Source organism: Anolis sagrei, chromosome 11, assembly GCF_037176765.1.
Source record: "Anolis sagrei isolate rAnoSag1 chromosome 11, rAnoSag1.mat, whole genome shotgun sequence".
Taxonomy (NCBI): domain Eukaryota; kingdom Metazoa; phylum Chordata; class Lepidosauria; order Squamata; family Dactyloidae; genus Anolis; species Anolis sagrei.
The window spans coordinates 17,001,381-17,020,000 of NC_090031.1; the positions used below are offsets into that span (position 1 = coordinate 17,001,381).

Sequence of the window (18,620 nt, forward strand, 5' to 3'; positions counted from 1 at the left end):
ATATATAGCATAAGCTTTTCTAGGCCGATGTCTCTTTTCTCCAGGTGTCATGCAGCATTTGCCATCGTAGCTCCGCTGGGGTCAATCTTGAGAGAGAAATAGGCACACAACCAACAAGTCCCATCCCAATGTTTGGTCATTTTTCAAAGGGAAATGCTGCATGACATCTGGAGAAAAGAGCCCTCAGTCCAACCTGTTAAAAGTGCTGCAAGATCTCCTTGAAACCCAAAGCAGGATGTCCTTCCTGCCACTAGATGGCAGCACTAAGCCATGATCTCCCCTGTTGTGGGATGGCCTTCCCCCATCTGTTCCCAATAGGTATCCACTGGGGCCTCTGCCTCCTTGCTTTCACCCCTGCTTTCTCTTTCCTCCACCTTCCATTTCTTATCCTCCCTCCTCCTTTCTTTCTCTTCTTTTCTCCTTCCTTCTTTCCCAACCACACAATGTCTCTGGGGCAGTATGGCTCTCTTTGAGACTCCTCCCTCCCTTCTCCTCGTACACAGGTATCCTTCCTTCCCCAGTGACGTCTCAGGGGCCACTTTACCTGGCAACAATCAACAGAGTGTTGTTTTGGGGCAACTTCACCTGGCAACAGCCAACCCAGCAACGTATCATGGGCCACTTGGCAACAGCCAATCCGGCGACACTCTACGGGCCACTTCACCTGGCAAGTCAACTGATTGTCATTTTGGGGCCACTTCACCTGTCAACAGCCAACCCAGCAAAGTATCATGGGCCCCGTGGCAACAGCCAACCCGGTGACACTCTATGGGCCACTTCACCTGGCAACAGTCAAGGCAGTGGCATCCTTTATGGGGCACTTCACCTGGCAACAGCCAACCCAGTTATGTCCCATGGGCCACTTCACTTGGCAACCCCTGAGGACATCCCATAGGCCACTTAACCCGGCAAAAACCAATTGGGCAACGTCTCAGGGGCCACTTCATCTGGCAACAGCATTGATTAGCCATGATTAGCATGGAGTAGCCCTGAAGTCGATCAGTGAGGGTATCTGCATAGAGGTCGCCTGGCCTCTGTTGCCTGGAGGCACCCTCTGTTTGAGAGGTGTTAACTGGCACTTGATTGTTTGCTGTCTGGATTTCCCCTGTTTCCGAGAGATGTTCCTTATTTACTGTCTTGATTCTGACATATTTTTTTTCATATAGGTAACTAAACTTTGTTCACTTCCATGGTTTCCTCCTTTCTGTTGCAAAACCAGCTGATTCCTTGGAATTGTGGGAGTTGGAGTCCAAAACACCTGAAGGGTCCCAGTTGGCCCAGGCCTGATAGATCTATCTTGAGACTGCTTGGATTTGTGGGAGTTGGAGCCCAAAATACCTGGAGGACCCCAGTCTGCCCAGGCCTGATATATATATATCCTTAGACTACTTGGAATTGTGGGGGTTGGAGTCCAAAACACTTGGAGGACCCCAGTCTGCCCAGGCCTGATAGATATGTCCTTAGAATGCTTGGAATTGTGGGAGTTGGAGTCCAAAACACTTGGAGGGCCCAAGTTGACCCAGGCCTGATAGGTATATTCTCAGACTGCTTAGAATTGTGGGAGTTGGAGTCCAAAACACTTGGAGGGCCCCAGTCTGCCCAGGCCTGATAGATCTATCTGTAGACTGCTTGGAATTGTGGGAGTTGGAGTCCAAAACACGTGGAGGGCCCAAGTTGACCCAGGCCTGATAGGTATATTCTCAGACTGCTTAGAATTGTGGGAGTTGGAGTCCAAAATTGTGGGAGAGGGCCCAAGTTGGGCCAGGCCTGATAGATATATCCTTAGACTACTTGGAATTATGGGAGTTGGAGTCCAAAACACTTGGAGGGCCCTAGTTGGCCCAGGCCTGATAGAAATATCTTTAGACTGCTTGGAATTGTGGGAGTTGGAGTCCAAAACACCTGAAGGGTCCCAGTTGGCCCAGGCCTGATAGATCTATCTTTAGACTACTTGGAATTTTGGGAGTTGGAGTCCAAAACACTTGGAGGGCCCAAGTTGTCCAGGCCTGATAGATATATCCTTAGCATGCTTGGAATTGTGGGAGTTGGAGTCCAAAACACTTTGAGGGCCCAAGTTGACCCAGGCTGATAGAAATATCCCTAGACTGCGTGGAATTGTGGGAGTTGGAGTCCAAAACACCTGGAGGGTCCCAGTCGGCCCAGGCCTGATAGATCTATCTTTAGACTGCTTGGAATTGTGGGAGTTGGAGTCCAAAACACTTGGAGGGAGGGCCCTATTTGTTCCAGGCCTGCTCTAATGAACGAAGACTATTGGAAAGGTGACCTTTTGGGTCCTGTTCCATCGCTATGCTGGCGGGGGCACACTAGAGGGCGCTAGAGAGAAGGATGGCCCATTGTTTCAAGCTGTTGTCCTAATGTTGCAAGGGTGCCATCAATGTGTCATGCTAAGAGGGAGCCCCCACTAAGCTAGGATTGGAGGAGGGAGGCCGCCAGGTCCCGCCCCCTAATCTGCATCGCCCCGCCCCTTCCTCATCCCCCAATCCCCCCTCCCTCGCAGCTTCCCAAAGATGTCTCCTCCGGCTGGGCTTCTTCCTGGGGGATCTTCCTCCTTCCTCTTCCTCTTCCTCTTCCTCCTGGGCTCTTCCCAAGGGGAGGGGCCGCTCCCCACCGTGGTGCTGACCCTCCTGGCCCGCAACGCCCAGCACTCCCTGCCCCACTTCTTGGGGGCCCTGGAACGTCTGGATTACCCCAAGGAACGCATCTCCATCTGGTGAGTCCCCTGGAGGCTGTGGGGGATGGTGGGAGTTGCAGTCCAAAACCCCTGGAGCACAGAGGCAAGCTGGCCATCTGCCGGGGCTGCTTTGATGGTGCTTTCCCTGCATAAAGGCAAAAGGAGAAAATAAGTTGGACTTGATGAGCCTAGTGGTCTCTTCCAACTGTTGTTGTTGAGGCTGATTGGCCATCTGTCGGGTCTGGTTTGATGCTGCTTTCCCTGCATGAAGGCAAAAGGAGGTTGGACTTCATGAGCCTAGGTGTCTCTTCCAACTCTGTTGTTGTTGTTGTTGTTGTTGTTGAGGCTGGGTGACCATCTGTCGGGTCTGGTTTGATGGTGCTTTCCCTGCATGAAGGCAAAAGGAGGTTGGACTTGATGAGTCTCTTACAACTCTATTGTTGTTGTTGTTGCTGCTGCTGCTGCTGTTCTTGTTGTTGTTGTGTCTGGGTGGCCATCTGTTGGGTCTGGTTTGATGGTGCTTTCCCTGCATGAAGGCAAAAGGAGGTTGGACTTGAGGAGCCTAGTGATCTCTTCCAGCTTTATTGTTGTTGATGCTGTTGTTGTTGTGGCTAGGTGGCCATCTGTCGGGTCTGATTTGATGGTGCTTTCCCTGAATGAAGGTAAAAGGAGGTTGGACTTGATGAGCCTAGGGGTCTATTCCAACTGTTTCGTTGCTGCTGCTGGTGTGGTTGTGGCAGGCTGGCCATCTGTCGAGGCTGCTTAGATGGTGCTTTCCCTGCATAAAGGCAAAAGGAGAAAAGAGTTTGGACTTGATGAGCTTAGTTGTCTCTTCCAGCTGTTGTTGTTGTTGAGGCTGGGTGGCCATCTGCCGGGTCTGGTTTGATGGTGCTTTCCCTGCATGAAAGCAAAAGGTGGTTGGACTTCAGGAGCCTAATGATCTCTTCCAACTCTATTGTTGTTGCTGCTGTTTTCGCTGCTGCTGCTGCTGTTGTTGTAGAGGCTGGGTGGCCATCTGTCAGGTCTGATTTGACCCTGCGGTCCCTGCATGAAGGGTGGCCATCTGCCAGGTCTGGTTTGATGGTGCTTTCCCTTCATGAAGGCAAAAGGAAGTTGAACTTGATGAGCCTAGGGGTCTCTTCCAACTCTGTTGTTGTTGTTGTTGTTGAGGCTGGGTGGCCATCTGTCAGGTCTGGTTTGATGGTGCTTTCCCTGCATGAAGGTAAAAGGTGGTTGGACTTGATGAGCCTAGGGGTCTCTTCCAACTCTGTTCTTGTTGTGGCTGGGTGGCCATCTGCCAGGTCTGGCTTGATGGTGCTTTCCCTGCATGAAGGCAAAAGGAGATTGAACTTGATGAGCCTAGGGGGTCTCTTCCAACTATATTATTATTATTATTATTATTATTATTATTATTATTATTACCATCATCATTAATATTATAGACTGAATGGCCATCCATCACAGATGCTTTGATGGTGCTCTCCCTGCATGAAAGAAGAAAGAGGTTGGACTAGATGAGCCTAGGGGTCTCTTCTAACCATATTAGTATTGTTATTATTGAGGCTCGGTGGCCATCAGTTGGGGCTGTTTTGATGGTGCTTTCACTGCATAAAGGCAATAAGGGGTTCAACTTGATGAAGCTAGGGGTCTCTTACTATTAATATTATCATTATCACCATCATTATTATTATAGAGTGGATGGCCATCTGTTGGGGGTGCTTTGAGGGTGCTTTGCTTTCCCTGCATGAAAACAGAAGGGGGTAGGACTAGATGAGCCTAGGGGTCTCTCCCAACTCTATTGTTGTTGTTGTTATTATTGTTATTGAGGCTGGGTGGCCATTTGTTGGGGGTGCTTTGAGGGTGCTTTCCCTGCATGAAAGCAGAAGGAGGTTGGTCTAGATGAGCCTATGGGTCTCTTCCAACTCTATTATGATTATCAACATCATCATTAATATTATAAACTGGATGTGCATCTGTTGGGGGTGTTTTGATGGTGCGGTTTGTTCATGAAAGAAGGATGAGGTAGGACTAGATGGTCTCTTCCATCTCTATTATGATTAACATCATCATCATCACCATCATGAATATTATAGACTGGATGGCCATCTTTGTGGCTCTTTCTTTCTCTCCTTCCTTCATTTCCCCCATACACCTTCCACTTTGTCTTTCTTTTCTTTCTATTCCCTCCTATCTCCTTTCTTCCTCCCCTCCCCTCATACCTTTCCCTTTTTCCTTTCTCTTCCTTCCCTCCCTCTTTTCTTTCCCCTTCTTTCCTTTCTTTCCTTCCCTCCAGCACCCTTTCTTTCTTTTCTCTCTCTTTCTTCCCTCCCCCCTCCCTTTCCCTTTTCTTCTCTCCATCCTCTTCTCTTTCCTTTCCTTTCCTCTTCCTCCCTCCCTCCCTCCTGCTTTCCCTCCCTTCTTTTCCTTTCTTTTCCTTTCCTTTTCTTCCCTCCCTCCTCCCTTTCCCTTTACTTTCACTTTCTTTTCTTCTCTCCATCCCCTTTCCTTTTCCCTCCTTCCTCCCTCCTTCCTTCCTTCCTTCCTTCCTTCCTTCCTTCCTTCTACCTGATTTCTCTCCCTTTTTTTCTTTCTTTTTCTTTCTTTCCCTTCCCTCTCTTTCTTCCCTCCTCCCTTTCCCTTTACTTTCATTTCCTTTCCTTCTCTCCATCCCCTTCTCTTTCTTTTCCTTTCCTTTTCCTTCCTTCCTTCCCCCGATTTCCCTCCCTTCTTTTCCTTTCTTTTCCTTTCCTTCCTTCCCCCCTCTTTCTTTCTTTTCTCCCTCCCTCTCTTCTCCCTTCCTTTCCTTTCCATTCCTCTGCTCTTCCTCCCTCCCTCCTGCTTTCCCTCCCTTTCCTTTCTTTTTTCTTTCCTTTCCTTCCACCCCTCTCTTCCTTCCCTCCCTCCCTCTCTTCGTCCTTCCTTTCCCCTTCCTTCCTTCCTTCCTTCCTTCCTTCCTTCCTTCTATCCTTCCTTCCTCCCTCTCTTCTTCCATCCTTCCTTTCCTTTCCTTTGTCCCCTCCCTTTCCCCTTCTTCCCTTTCCTTGCCACCTCCTTCCCAGCCTGGGGAGACAGGCCCAGGGATTCCCTTTCTCTTTCCTTTTCTTTTCCGTCCTCCCTCCCTCCCTCCTGCATTCCCTGCCTTCTTTTCCTTTCTTTTCCTTTCCTTCCCTCCACCTCTTTTTCTTCCCTTCCTCCCTCTCTTCTCCTTTCCTTTCTTTTCCCCTTCCTTTCCTTCCTTCCTCCTGCTTTCCCTCCCTTCTTTTTCCCTTCTTTTCCCTTCTTTTCCTTTCTTTTCCTTCCCTCCCCCTCTCTTTCTTCCCTCCCCCCTCTTCTCCCTTCCTTTCCTTTTCCTTCCTTCCTTCCTCCCTTCCTGCTTTCCCTCTCTTCTTTTTCTTTCATTTCCTCCCCCCTTCTTCCCTCCCTCCCTCTCTCTCTTCTCTTTCCCTTCCTTCCCTTCCCTTCCTCCCTCCCTTTCCCCTTCTTCCCTTTCCTCCTTCCCAGCCTGGGGAGACAGGCCCAGGGATTCCCTTTCTCTTTCCTTTTCTTTTCCGTCCTCCCTCCCTCCCTCCTGCATTCCCTGCCTTCTTTTCCTTTCTTTTCCTTTCCTTCCCTCCACCTCTTTTTCTTCCCTTCCTCCCTCTCTTCTCCTTTCCTTTCTTTTCCCCTTCCTTTCCTTCCTTCCTCCTGCTTTCCCTCCCTTCTTTTTCCCTTCTTTTTCCCTTCTTTTCCTTTCTTTTCCTTCCCTCCCCCTCTCTTTCTTCCCTCCCCCCTCTTCTCCCTTCCTTTCCTTTTCCTTCCTTCCTTCCTCCCTTCCTGCTTTCCCTCTCTTCTTTTTCTTTCATTTCCTCCCCCCTTCTTCCCTCCCTCCCTCTCTCTCTTCTCTTTCCCTTCCTTCCCTTCCCTTCCTCCCTCCCTTTCCCCTTCTTCCCTTTCCTCCTTCCCAGCCTGGGGAGACAGGCCCAGGGATTCCCTTTCTCTTTCCTTCCAAGGCAGATCCATCCCAGGCATGTTTTACAGCCGTTTCTATGAGCTTGTCGGAAACCTGACTCCAGCAGTATAATTTCCCTTCTTTTTGAAAGAGTCCAGGAGCTCTTTCCCATCTGTTGACTCTGTTAAAGCAATACAGTCGCCTAATGGAGTCTCGGCCCGGCTTGGCAGCAGGGATCGGAGGCAGGATCCTGGACTGGGAGCCCAGCATGTGTCCCTTGCCAGTCTTCCTTTCCTTTCCTTTCAAAAGACAACCCCAGGTTATTCCTCCTTTCCAGCCATTCGTTGAGGGTCTTCTGTGCCTCGCCTGATCAGAATGACTGAACAGAGTCAGAGTAACACTTGGAAAACAAGGATGGATGGGTAGAAGTCTATCTGTTTGTACCACAAATACTGTTGCTAGGTGAAGTGGCCCTCTTTGACATCACTGGGTTGGTTGCTAGGTGAGGTGGCCCTTTGCGACAACACTGGGTTGACTGTTGCTGGGTGAAATGGCCCCTGTGATACCTCTGGGGATTAGCTGTTGCAGGGTGAAGTGGCCCTCTGTGATGCCACTGTGGATTGGTTATTGCTAGGTGTGATGTCACTAGGTATTAGCTGTTGCTGGGTGAAATGGTCCCTGTGATGGCACTGGGGGTTGGCTGTTGCTAGGTGAAGTGGCCCCCTTGATTCCACTACAGATTGGTTGTTGCTAGGTGAAGTGGCCCTCTATGATGTCACTGGGTTGGCTGTTGCTCGGTGAAGTGGCCCCCTGTGATGCCACTTCAGATTGGTTGTTGCTGGGTGAAGTGGCCCGTGTGATGTTGCTGTTGGCTGTTGCTGGGTGAAGTGGCCCCCTGTGATGCCACTTCAGATTGGTTGTTGCTGGGTGAAGTGGCCCCTGTGATGCCACAACAGATTAGTTGTTGCTAGACCAAGTGGCCCTCTGTGATGTTGCTGGGTTGGGTGTTGCTGGGTGAAGTGGCCCCCTGTGATGCCACTGCAGATTGGTTGTTGCTAGACGACGTGGCCATCTGTGACATCGCTGGGTTGGCTGTTGCTGGGTGAAGTGGCCCCCTGTGATGCCACAACAGATTGGTTGTTGCTAGACGAAGTGGCCCTTTGTGATGTTGCTGGGTTGGCTGTTGCTGGGTGAAGTGGTCCCAGTGATGCCACAACAGATTGGTTGTTGCTAGACGAAGTGGCCCTCTGTGATGTTGCTGTTGGCTGTTGCTGGGTGATGTGGCCCCAGTGATGCCACTAGCATTGGCTGTTACTAGGTGAAGTGCCCCCCTGTGATGCCAGTGGGGATTGGTTGTTGCTAGGTGAAGTGGCCCTCTGTGATGTTGCTGGGTTGGGTGTTGCTGGGTGAAGTGGCCCCTGTGATGCCACAACAGATTGGTTTTTGCTAGACAAAGTGGCCCTCTGTGATGTTGCTGGGTTGGGTGTTGCTGGGTGAAGTGGCCCCTGTGATGCCACAACAGATTGGTTGTTGCTGGGTGAAGTGGCCCCTGTGATGCCACAACAGATTGGTTGTTGCTGGGTGAAGTGGCCCCTGTGATGCCACAACAGATTGGTTGTTGCTGGGTGAAGTGGCCCCTGTGATGCCACAACAGATTGGTTGTTGCTGGGTGAAGTGGCCCCTGTGATGCCACAACAGATTGGTTGTTGCTAGACCAAGTGGCCCTCTGTGATGTTGCTGGGTTGGGTGTTGCTGGGTGAAGTGGCCCCCTGTGATGCCACAACAGATTGGTTGTTGCTGGGTGAAGTGGCCCCTGTGATGCCACAACAGATTGGTTGTTGCTGGGTGAAGTGGCCCCTGTGATGCCACAACAGATCGGTTGTTGCTGGGTGAAGTAGCCCCTGTGATGCCACCTCAGATTGGTTGTTGCTGGGTGAAGTGGCCCCTGTGATGCCACAACAGATCGGTTGTTGCTGGGTGAAGTAGCCCCTGTGATGCCACCTCAGATTGGTTGTTGCTGGGTGAAGTGGCCCCTGTGATGCCACAACAGATTGGTTGTTGCTGGGTGAAGTAGCCCCTGTGATGCCACAACAGATCGGTTGTTGCTGGGTGAAGTGGCCCCTGTGATGCCACCTCAGATTGGTTGTTGCTGGGTGAAGTGGCCCCTGTGATGTTGCTGTTGACTGTTGCTGGGTGAAGTGGCCCCTGTGATGCCACTGCAGATTGGTTGTTGTTAGGTGAAGTGGCCCTCTATGATGTCACTGGGTTGGCTGTTGCTGGGTGAAGTGGCCCCTGTGATGCCACTGCAGATTGGTTGTTGCTAGACGAAGTGGCCCTCTGTGATGTTGCTGGGTTGGGTGTTGCTGGGTGAAGTGGCCCCTGTGATGCCACCTCAGATTGGTTGTTGCTGGGTGAAGTGGCCCCTGTGATGTTGCTGTTGACTGTTGCTGGGTGAAGTGGCCCCTGTGATGCCACTGCAGATTGGTTGTTGTTAGGTGAAGTGGCCCTCTATGATGTCACTGGGTTGGCTGTTGCTGGGTGAAGTGGCCCCTGTGATGCCACTGCAGATTGGTTGTTGCTAGACGAAGTGGCCCTCTGTGATGTTGCTGGGTTGGGTGTTGCTGGGTGAAGTGGCCCCTGTGATGCCACAACAGATTGGTTGTTGCTAGACGAAGTGGCCCTCTGTGATGTTGCTGCGTGGGGTGTTGCTGGGTGAAGTGGCCCCTGTGATGCCACTGCAGATTGGTTGTTGCTAGACGAAGTGGCCCTCTGTGATGTTGCTGGGTGGGGTGTTGCTGGGTGAAGTGGCCCCCTGTGATGCCACAACAGATTGGTTGTTGCTAGATGAAGTGGCCCTCTGTGATGTTGCTGGGTTGGCTGTTGCTGGGTGAAGTGGCCCCCATGATGCCACTGCAGATTGGTTGTTGATAGGTGAAGTGGCCCTCTGTGACATTGCTGGGTTGGCTGTTGCTGGGTGACGTGGCCCCTGTAATGCCACTAGCATTGGCTGTTACTAGGTGAAGTGCCCCCCTGTAAAGCCAGTGGGGATTGGTTGTTGCTAGGTGAAGTGGCCCTCTGTGATGTCACTGTCTTTTTAAAAAACACATTCAAATGATTTGGCTAGCTATTTTTCTTTATTTACTACCCCTTCCTTTTAACTTTTCCCCTCCATTTTCTATTTTGCTCTCACTGTTTCATGAATAAGAAATAATAATGATATTATATAATAATAATAATAATAATAATAATAATAATAATAATAATGGAACAAAAATAGGCCTTTACCTATGGAAAGTGAGGCTTCTGGGAGCCAAAGTCCAAAACATTTGGTGGTCCAATTCTCTGCCTGAGACAAAACTATGCAAATAGGCAAAACATAGCTTTCAAGGGATGTTTTTGGACCATAGCTTCCCATAATCAATATGGAAGAATATGAGGAGAGGCAATGCAATCCTTGCACATTGATGATGCTGCTGGTGGTGGCAAACTTTCCTGCCGTCCCATCCTTCTCTGAGCATCCCTGTCCCTTTAAAGGTAGACATGCCAATAAATGCAATACGGAAGAGCACAAGCCACAAAGCTATAAATATGTTCAGAGATGATGCGCTGGCATCGCCAGGCTAGGATCAGGAGCCCTTTGGAAAAGCGAACATGTCATTTAATGGAACGGGCTGGAAAGAAGAGCCTGGCAATGGGCCTGAATTGCTGATTTCCTAGCCAATTCCTGGGAGCAGATTGCCCGTGTTCAGAACATAGCAAATGAAAGGATGCGCCAGTCTCCTTTGATGACATTCTGAGATTGCAAATAGAATCATAGAATCATAGAGTTGGAAGAGACCTCATGGGCCATCCAGTCCAACCCCCTGCCAAGAAGCAGGAATATTGCATTCAAATCACCCCTGACAAATGGCCATCCAGCCTCTGCTTAAAAGCTTCCAAAGAAGGAGCCTCCACCACACTCCGGGGCAGAGAGTTCCACTGCTGAACGGCTCTCACAGTCAGGAAGTTCTTCCTAATGTTCAGATGGAATCTCCTCTCTTGTAGTTTGAAGCCATTGTTCCGCGTCCTAGTCTCCAAGGAAGCAGAAAACAAGCTTGCTCCCTCCTCCCTGTGGCTTCCTCTCACATATTTATACATGGCCATCATGTCTCCTCTCAGCCTTCTCTTCTTCAGGCTAAACATGCCCAGTTCCCTAAGCCGCTCCTCATAGGGCTTGTTCTCCAGACCCTTGATCATTTTAGTCGCCCTCCTCTGGACACTTTCCAGCTTGTCAACATCTCTCTTGAATTGTGGTGCCCAGAATTGGACACAATATTCCAGATGTGGTCTAACCAAAGCAGAATAGAGGGGCAGCATTACTTCAAATAGCTTTGAAATCAATCTGCAAATGTTAAAACCCCTCCACGTTTTGTCTTGGGTCTCACAGTTGAGCTTGCAATTCAATGCCATGACGCTATTGGAAATGGTTGATTTGGATCCCACCCAAAGCAGTGTTTTAGAAAGAGTTGTAGGTCCCAAGTTGAGAATACAGTGTTCCCTCGCTTTTCGCGGACTTGCTGTTTCGCAGTTTAAAAATCACATTTTAATAATCACAAAACGTATAAAAATATATTTGAAAAGTATTAATTCTAACACTAAAATCCATCTATCTATGTATATAATAAAAGTCAGTGTTTGTATGCGGAGGACGGGAGGTGTATGTGGCAGCGTTCTGATTGGCTGTCACTGTGGTACAATTTGCATATGGTCTCTGATTGGCCACCAGAACATTCTGAGCTAGCAGAGGGAAAAGGAAAAGGGCCTGAAGCTGTCAGGAATGGTTGGAGTTGAAGTCCAAAACACCTTGTGGCCCCCATTGTTAATGACAGAACAAGACCAAGCCTGGCACACAGACCCCCCCCCCCCCCGCAAGACCCACTCAATATCCTGGTGCAGTTTGAGGGAGGATGGACCATGGATGACGGGACTTGTAGTACTTTAACTCACTTCCTTAGAGCACTGTGGCCCACACCAAGGACAGATCAGGACCAAACTTGGCACACAGAAACCCAATGGCCTACTTTACAACCTGGTGCAGTTTAGGGCAGGATGGGCCACGAATGATGGGATTTGCACTTCCCACAGAACATTGTAGCTCCTACAAATCACAGACCAGATCTGCTTAAAACCCTCCACAGTAGGGGACTCTGCTCATCCTTGCCTTGTGGGTTGACAGGTGCGCCACTGACCACAACGTGGACAACACGACCGAGATCCTGCGCGAATGGCTAACTGCGATGGAAAGCCACTACCGGTACATCGAGTGGAAAGCCGTAGAGGAGCCGAGGTAACACTTTCCAAGACTTGTAGTGCCAGCTTTCTTTGTTTTCTGAATAACCCATGAAAACATTATGTCTCCTGTGAATTTTCTCCACAACTTTCCTACGTAATCTCTCTGACTGCCTCAAGCTATTTTCGGCTCGGATTTGTAAACAAAGCCTTTTGTTGATCTCCATAGCTGCAGGTGGGTTCCCATTCACGGGAAACGGAATGATTTAATGGGTGTCTATTAAACAACAAATTATTTACTTTAAGGTCAGTTCAGGCAACACTGTGTTAGAGTGAGTTCTCTTGTTCCTGGTTTGATTTTGGATTTAATATAGCCTGGAAGTTTTCTATGTTCCTGTTCATGTATTCCTGTTCAAGTTTTACTAGTTATACCTTTCTGATTGTGGATTTATGTTGCATCTGTGATTCCTGACTGTTCCTGGACTTTGCCACTTGAGACATTTGGATTATAATCACCTTTTGCTAAACCTTTTTGGATCGTATAGCTTCCTTTTGTATTCCTGATTTTTTAAAATGTGTGTGTATTACAATAAACTGCTTATATTCCTGGACTCTTGTGAATCTTCTGTGCCCTTTCTCCGCTGAACAAATGGAGTCTTTGGACCATAATATTTTATATGAAACCTCCCTTCCCTCTCCTCCAGCTCATATGCCAACGAAACGGGACCCAAGCACTGGACGAAGGAGCGCTTTGAACACGTCATGAGGCTGAAACAGGAAGCCCTGGACTTTGCCCGGGATGAACGGGCTGATTACATTTTGGTAAGGCGGCCTGGTCCTTGGGAGCCATTGCGGAGAGGGCGGACTTGGCTTGCTCAATGTTCCTCCTGAATTTCGGCCCCTGTTGTGGGCAGAGGCTTTTCCCTTGCATTAATATCTGTATTTCCTTGAGTCTTGTGTGCCATCGCCCATTGCACTTGCTGCCTGCTTAGAAACCCTTCTTTAACAGCAAAGCCTCCAGCAACAGAAAAGAAAACCTTGGGTGCATCTCTGCTGCAGAATGGACCCACTTTCACCACCTTGGTCCAAGGTTGGTCAGTTATTTATGTGGCTCGCAGTGCTCTCAGGAGGTTAGTGAAGGTACTGCGAGTCCCATCATCTGTGGTCCATCCTTCTCCAAACTGCACCAGGATGTAGAGTGGGTCATGGGAGCTCTGTGTGCCAAGTTTGGTCTTGATCAGTCATTGGATGACGGTCGCAACAATCTCGGGAAGTGAGTGGAGATACTTCAAGTCCCATCATCCATGATCCGCCTTCCTCTAAAGTGCCGTAGGATGTAGAGTGGGTCATGGGGGCTCTGTGTGCCAAATTTGGTCTTTATCTGTCTTTGTTGTGGGCCGAAGTGGTCTGTGGGAACTAAAGGGTTGGAAAGTAGTACAAATCCCATCATCCATTGTCCATCCTCCCCCAAAGCTCACCAGAACGTAAAGGGGGTCATGGGGGTTATGTGTGACAAGTTTGGTCCCGGTCCGTCATCAGTGCTGGTCACAGTGGCCTGTGAAAGTGGCAGCCAATCAGAAAGCTGCCACATACACTGCCCTCCCTCCACATACAAACACTGACTTTTACTATATACATAGATTTTCAAAAACCCACGAAACAGTGAGTCTGCGTAAAAAGAACCGCAAAGTCGCGAGGGAACACTATTTCTTTTGGGAAAATGTGGCGGAACTTGCTCAAATCTGTAAGTTTGCTGCCTTTAGTTCACCGACACCGACAGTATCCTGACCAACAACCAGACGCTGAAGTTCCTCATGGCGCAGAACAGATCCATTGTGGCCCCCATGTTGGAATCCCAGACGTACTACTCGAACTTCTGGTGCGGGATCACTCCGCAGGTGAGAATAGAATAGGTAATGGTGAAGGTTTTCCCCTGACATTAATTCCAGTTGTGTCCGACTCTGGGGGGTAGTGCTCAACTCCATTTTTAAGCCAAAGAGCCGTCATTGTCCATAATAATAATAATAATAATTATTATTATTATTATTATTATTATTATTATTATTTATAACCCGCCACCATCTCCCCAAAAGGGACTCGGGGTAACTAACATGAGGACTAACAGGCCCAAAATAATACAGCATAATAAACACACAATAACAAAATACATCATCACAAAATATGAAATAACAAATAAAATCAGACACAGAGGGTGGGACAAATGTATGCGGTAAAATGTTAAAAAGTTAAAACCCTGGGTGAGATAGACACCTCCAAGGTCATGTGGCCGGCATGGCGGCATGGAGCACTGTTACCTTCCCGCCTACTCACATTTGCATGTTTTCAAACTTCTGGGTTGGCAGAAGCTGGGGCTAACAGCTGGAGCTCACCCCACTCCCTGGATTCGAACCACCTACCTTTTGGTCATCAAATTCAGCAACCCACTGTGCAACCAAGGCGCCCATAGAATAGAACAGAATTGCACAACGAAATTATATACCTTCCCCAGCACACACCACAAAACAACACACCCATCCCTCCTCACTCTCACCACCACTACACGGCCCCCAATGCCACATCAAAGCGAAGCCATAGAGTTTTACATAGCCACAGCTCTAGGATAAAAGCTATCCTTCAGTCTGTTTGTCCTTGTCTTTGTCACCCTGTACAGTCTGCCAGGGTGTTTCCTCTGCTTATCATGGAGATTCCGTTCCAGGACCACCAGTGATAAGTGAAAATCCGTGAAGTACGGACGCCATATTAATTTTAATATTTATACATTATTTTATATATATTATATATTATTTTCTTACCTGTGCTTCCTTACCCACCTCCCGGCCCATCCCAAGGGTGCCTGCCTGCCTCCCTGGCCTCCGCGGACCCTGGCAGAGCCTTCGGAGCCATGCAGGCAGCAGCAGGCCAGGGAGGCAGGCCTTCCCTGCCGCACCAAAGGCCGTCGCACTTCTGGAGTCCCTGGCTGTAAATATTTTATATATTTTAATTTTTATTAATATTTTCAAAAACCCGCAAAACAGTGAATTTTATAATCTATGTTGTATTTTTGGTGTGTAGCTCTAGGTTACAATATGGTCGATAGGGAAGAATTGGCTCAAATAGGGTAGCAACAGTGGAGGCAGGATTAATTTGCATTTGTGAAGCCGATTGGTCGTATGCAGATGAGAGTACGCCAGGATTTGAAAAGGCCGCTGAGCCAGAATGGCCGTTACAGAACTGAACATTCTAAAGGTGCGGAGTCAAGTTTGAAAGAAGCAGTTAGTTTGTCAGTTGAAAAAAGAGAGAAGTAGGAAAAGTTAGAAACCTCGGTTAGAGAGAAGCAGTCGGAAAAATAGAGCTCAAGGTTTAAGGAAAAATAAGAAGGCACCAGTGTGGCATAAATCAGAAAATAGTTCAGCCAAGGGTATATGAAGAAAGTAACAAGTAACATGTTGATGTGAGATAGTGAGGGTTTCATAAGAAAAGTTAACTGAGTGAATGATACTGAATGTAAGACTCGAGACTGTAGCAAAACACAAATGTAACCATAAAGCATTGGAACCAGAAGCTATAAATAAACTTTGTTACTTGGTTGCTTACCGGAGTGTCTCAAGCATGTGATATAAAGTACAAAGGTTTAACAGCTCACAAGAAAGCCCCAGCCAATATAAAAGGGAAACTGCAGCAGTACAAGGCGGTAAAGGGATTTAGAAAGGAAATTATTTTTCCCCTCATTGAGTCAAGAAGAAAGGCACTTGTAACAGGACAGAAACAGAGTACGTCCCAGGTATTAAAGTGACGACAGAAAACTACATATGTGGTGTGGCATTGCGTATTCAGTTATGTGCAATGTTACGCCCCACACGGCTAAAAGCGAACTGCAAAGTAGCGAGGGAACACCATAATTCCATAAAAGAATATGCCGGGTGACATGGATCCCCAATCGTGCTCTGACCTATAAAGTTCTCCCAAAGAGGACTTTTCCTGAGTGCCTTTCCTTTGCAACCCAGGGCTACTACCGCCGGACGGCTGACTATTTCCCCACCAAGAACCGGCAGCGCATTGGCTGCTTCCCGGTCCCCATGGTCTACGCCGCTTTCCTGATCGACCTCCAGAAAGACGATACCGCTGCTCTGGCCTTCCATCCTCCCCACCCCAGATACACTTGGCCTTTGGACGACATCATGGTCTTTGCCTTCTCCGTTCGAGCTGCAGGTGAGGACAAAAGGGGGGAGGACCGGCCACTCCTGCGTTACAAACATCTGACTTACAAACGACTCACAGTTAAGAACGGGGCTGAAATAATAGGAAGGGAAATCCACTCAAACAGGGTGCATTGCATTGAACAGTCAGAGGTTTGGGAGCCAATTTCGGTCCTCCCTCCAGGTGTTTTGGACTTCAGCTCCCATAACGTGGGTATGCAGATGATCCCTTGATTGACTGAAGCATCCAGTTCCAAGAGGACAAAGGCATGGGCCAACTTCGGCCCTCCCTCCAGGTGTTTTGGACTTCACAGGGGTGTTAACCTTTTCCTATGTGATCCAAAACACACACACACAAACACGTGTGTGACTGGAGTTACACTTCAAAAATGTCCATGTCCCAACTTAATTCAACTTAAGAGCAAGCCTACCGAACCAATCTTGTTCGTACCTTGGGGACTGCCTATATATATATAGACTAGCTGTATCCACCACGTGTTGCTGTGGCCAACCTTCCCTCCCCCTTCCTCTCCTTCTTTCCCTCCTTCATTCGCTCCCTCTTTCCTTCATTCCCTTTTTTCTTTCCTTCTCTTTCTTCCATCCTTTTCTACCTCTTTCCTTCCTTCCTCCTTTTTCTTTTCCTTCTTCTTTCACTCTTTTCTTCCTTCTCTACCTCTTTCCTTCCTTCCTTCCTTGGCTTTTTGTTTCCATCCTTCCTCCTCTCTTTCCTTCTTCCCTCCCTCTTTCTCTCCTTCTTTCCCTCCTTCCTTCACTCCCTCTTTCCTTCCCTTTCCTTCCTTCTCTACCTTTTCCCCTCTTTTCCTTTTCCTTCTTCTTTCACTCCTTTCTTCCTTTCTTCCTTCTCTACCTGTTTCCTTCCTTCCTTCGCTTTTTGCTTCCATCCTTCCTCTTTCCTTCTTTCCTTCCCTTCCTCTTTCCTTCCTTACCTTTTTTCTTTCCTTCTCTCCTTCCTTCCTTCACTCCCTCTTTCCTTCCCTTTCCTTCCCTTTCCTTTCTTCTCTACCTCTTCCCCTCTTTTTCTTTTCCTTCTTCTTTCACTCCTTTCTTCCTTTCTTCCTTCTCTACCTTTTTCCTTCCTTCTCCCTTTTTCTTTTCCTTCTTCTTTCACTTCTTTCTTCCTTCTCTACCTCTTTCCTTCCTTCCTTAGAGTTTTGCTTCCATCCTTCCTCCTCTCTTTCCTTCTTTCCTTCCCTCCCTCCCTCTTTCTCTCTTTCTTTCCCTCCTTCCTTCGCTCCCTCTTTCCTTCCTTCTCTTTTTTCTTTCCTTCTCTCCTTCCTTCCTTCTCTACCTCTTTCCTTCCCTTTCCTTCTTTTTCTACCTCTTCCCCTCTTTTCCTTTTCCTTCTTTCACTCATTTCTTCCTTTCTTCCCATCTCTACCTCTTTCCTCCCTTCCTTTGCTTTTTGCTTCCATCCTTCCTCCTCTCTTTCCTTCCTTTTCTTATTTCTTTCCTTCTCTCCTTCCTTCCTTCTCTACCTCTTCCCCTCTTTTTCTTTTCCTTCTTCTTTCACTCCTTTCTTCCTTCTCTACCTCTTTCCTTCCTTCCTTTGCTCTTTACCTCCATGCTTCCTTCTTTCTCTCTCTCTCTCTCCTTCCTTCCCTCCCTCTTCCTTTCTTTTTTTCTGTATTGTCATTTAGCTTTTAGTCATTTAGCTTTTTCTGGGTTTTTAAGTCCTTTCCGCTATTTTTTTTTGAGGGGGGGGGGGGATATGAGTGAAGGTCACACGTTAGCCTGAGAGGTGTCTTGTGTCCACATTTGTTGTCAATTTGTCCAGTGCTTTTTGAGTTATGTTAATCCCACAAACGAACATTGCATTTTTATTTATATAAACTAGCTGTACCCTGCCACATGTTGCTGTGGCCCTCAGAAAACAGAGGAATTCCAATTGAAGCAATAGACAGAAGGGATAGATGGAAGGTACATTGATAGATGAAACAGAAAGTAGATAGATAGAACATAGATAGGTAGGTAGGTAGGTAGATAGATATGTAGATGGAGTGATTGATGGATGGATGGATGGAAGGACATACAGACAGACAGTTGTACATCCAAAGGGGGTTGGACTGGATGGCCTCTGGGACTGGTTGACCATCTGTCGGGAAGGCTTTGATGGTGTCTTCACCAATTCTTTTCTTCCTCTCTTCTCTCCTTTCCCTTTCTTTCCCCTCCTTCCTCCGGGACAGTTTGTAAGGGTTTTTTAAGGGGTTTTTGGGGGGTGGGGGTGGGAAAGGGGGGATGTGGAGCCCAAGTGGGAGAGTTGCTGGCCTTCTCATGGTTCACATCCTCCCTTCACCCAACCGGGGGTGGGGGGGGGTAGCGGTGTGCAGCCACTCCTGCAGTCAGGCTTGCCTTGCAATCCTCTGTCTTGGGGGAAGAGTTGCCTGGTAGCCACGTGGGCCTCATGGAGCCGCTGCGGTGGCTCCAGCTGCTGCCGGGGCTTGCCTCGCCAAGCACTCACCACTCCGTTGGGCCAGGCCTTCTCCTTCCTTCCCTCTTTCCTTTCCTCAATCCGTCC

The 18,620-nt window shown here is 48.4% G+C and overlaps 1 protein-coding gene across 1 annotated transcript in view; it reads left to right on the forward strand.

The window, feature by feature from the left end:
* The first annotated feature begins 2,479 nt into the window (after nt 1–2,479).
* Nucleotides 2,480–18,620, forward strand: part of CERCAM (cerebral endothelial cell adhesion molecule) — a 34,724-nt gene continuing 18,583 nt past the window's right edge. The window contains exons 1-5 of the mRNA XM_067471963.1: nt 2,480–2,731; nt 11,836–11,946; nt 12,593–12,710; nt 13,652–13,786; nt 15,893–16,097. Coding sequence (XP_067328064.1) covers nt 2,529–2,731; nt 11,836–11,946; nt 12,593–12,710; nt 13,652–13,786; nt 15,893–16,097 — 772 coding nt within the window. The 5' untranslated portion in view covers nt 2,480–2,528. The remainder of the gene's footprint in view (nt 2,732–11,835; nt 11,947–12,592; nt 12,711–13,651; nt 13,787–15,892; nt 16,098–18,620) is intronic.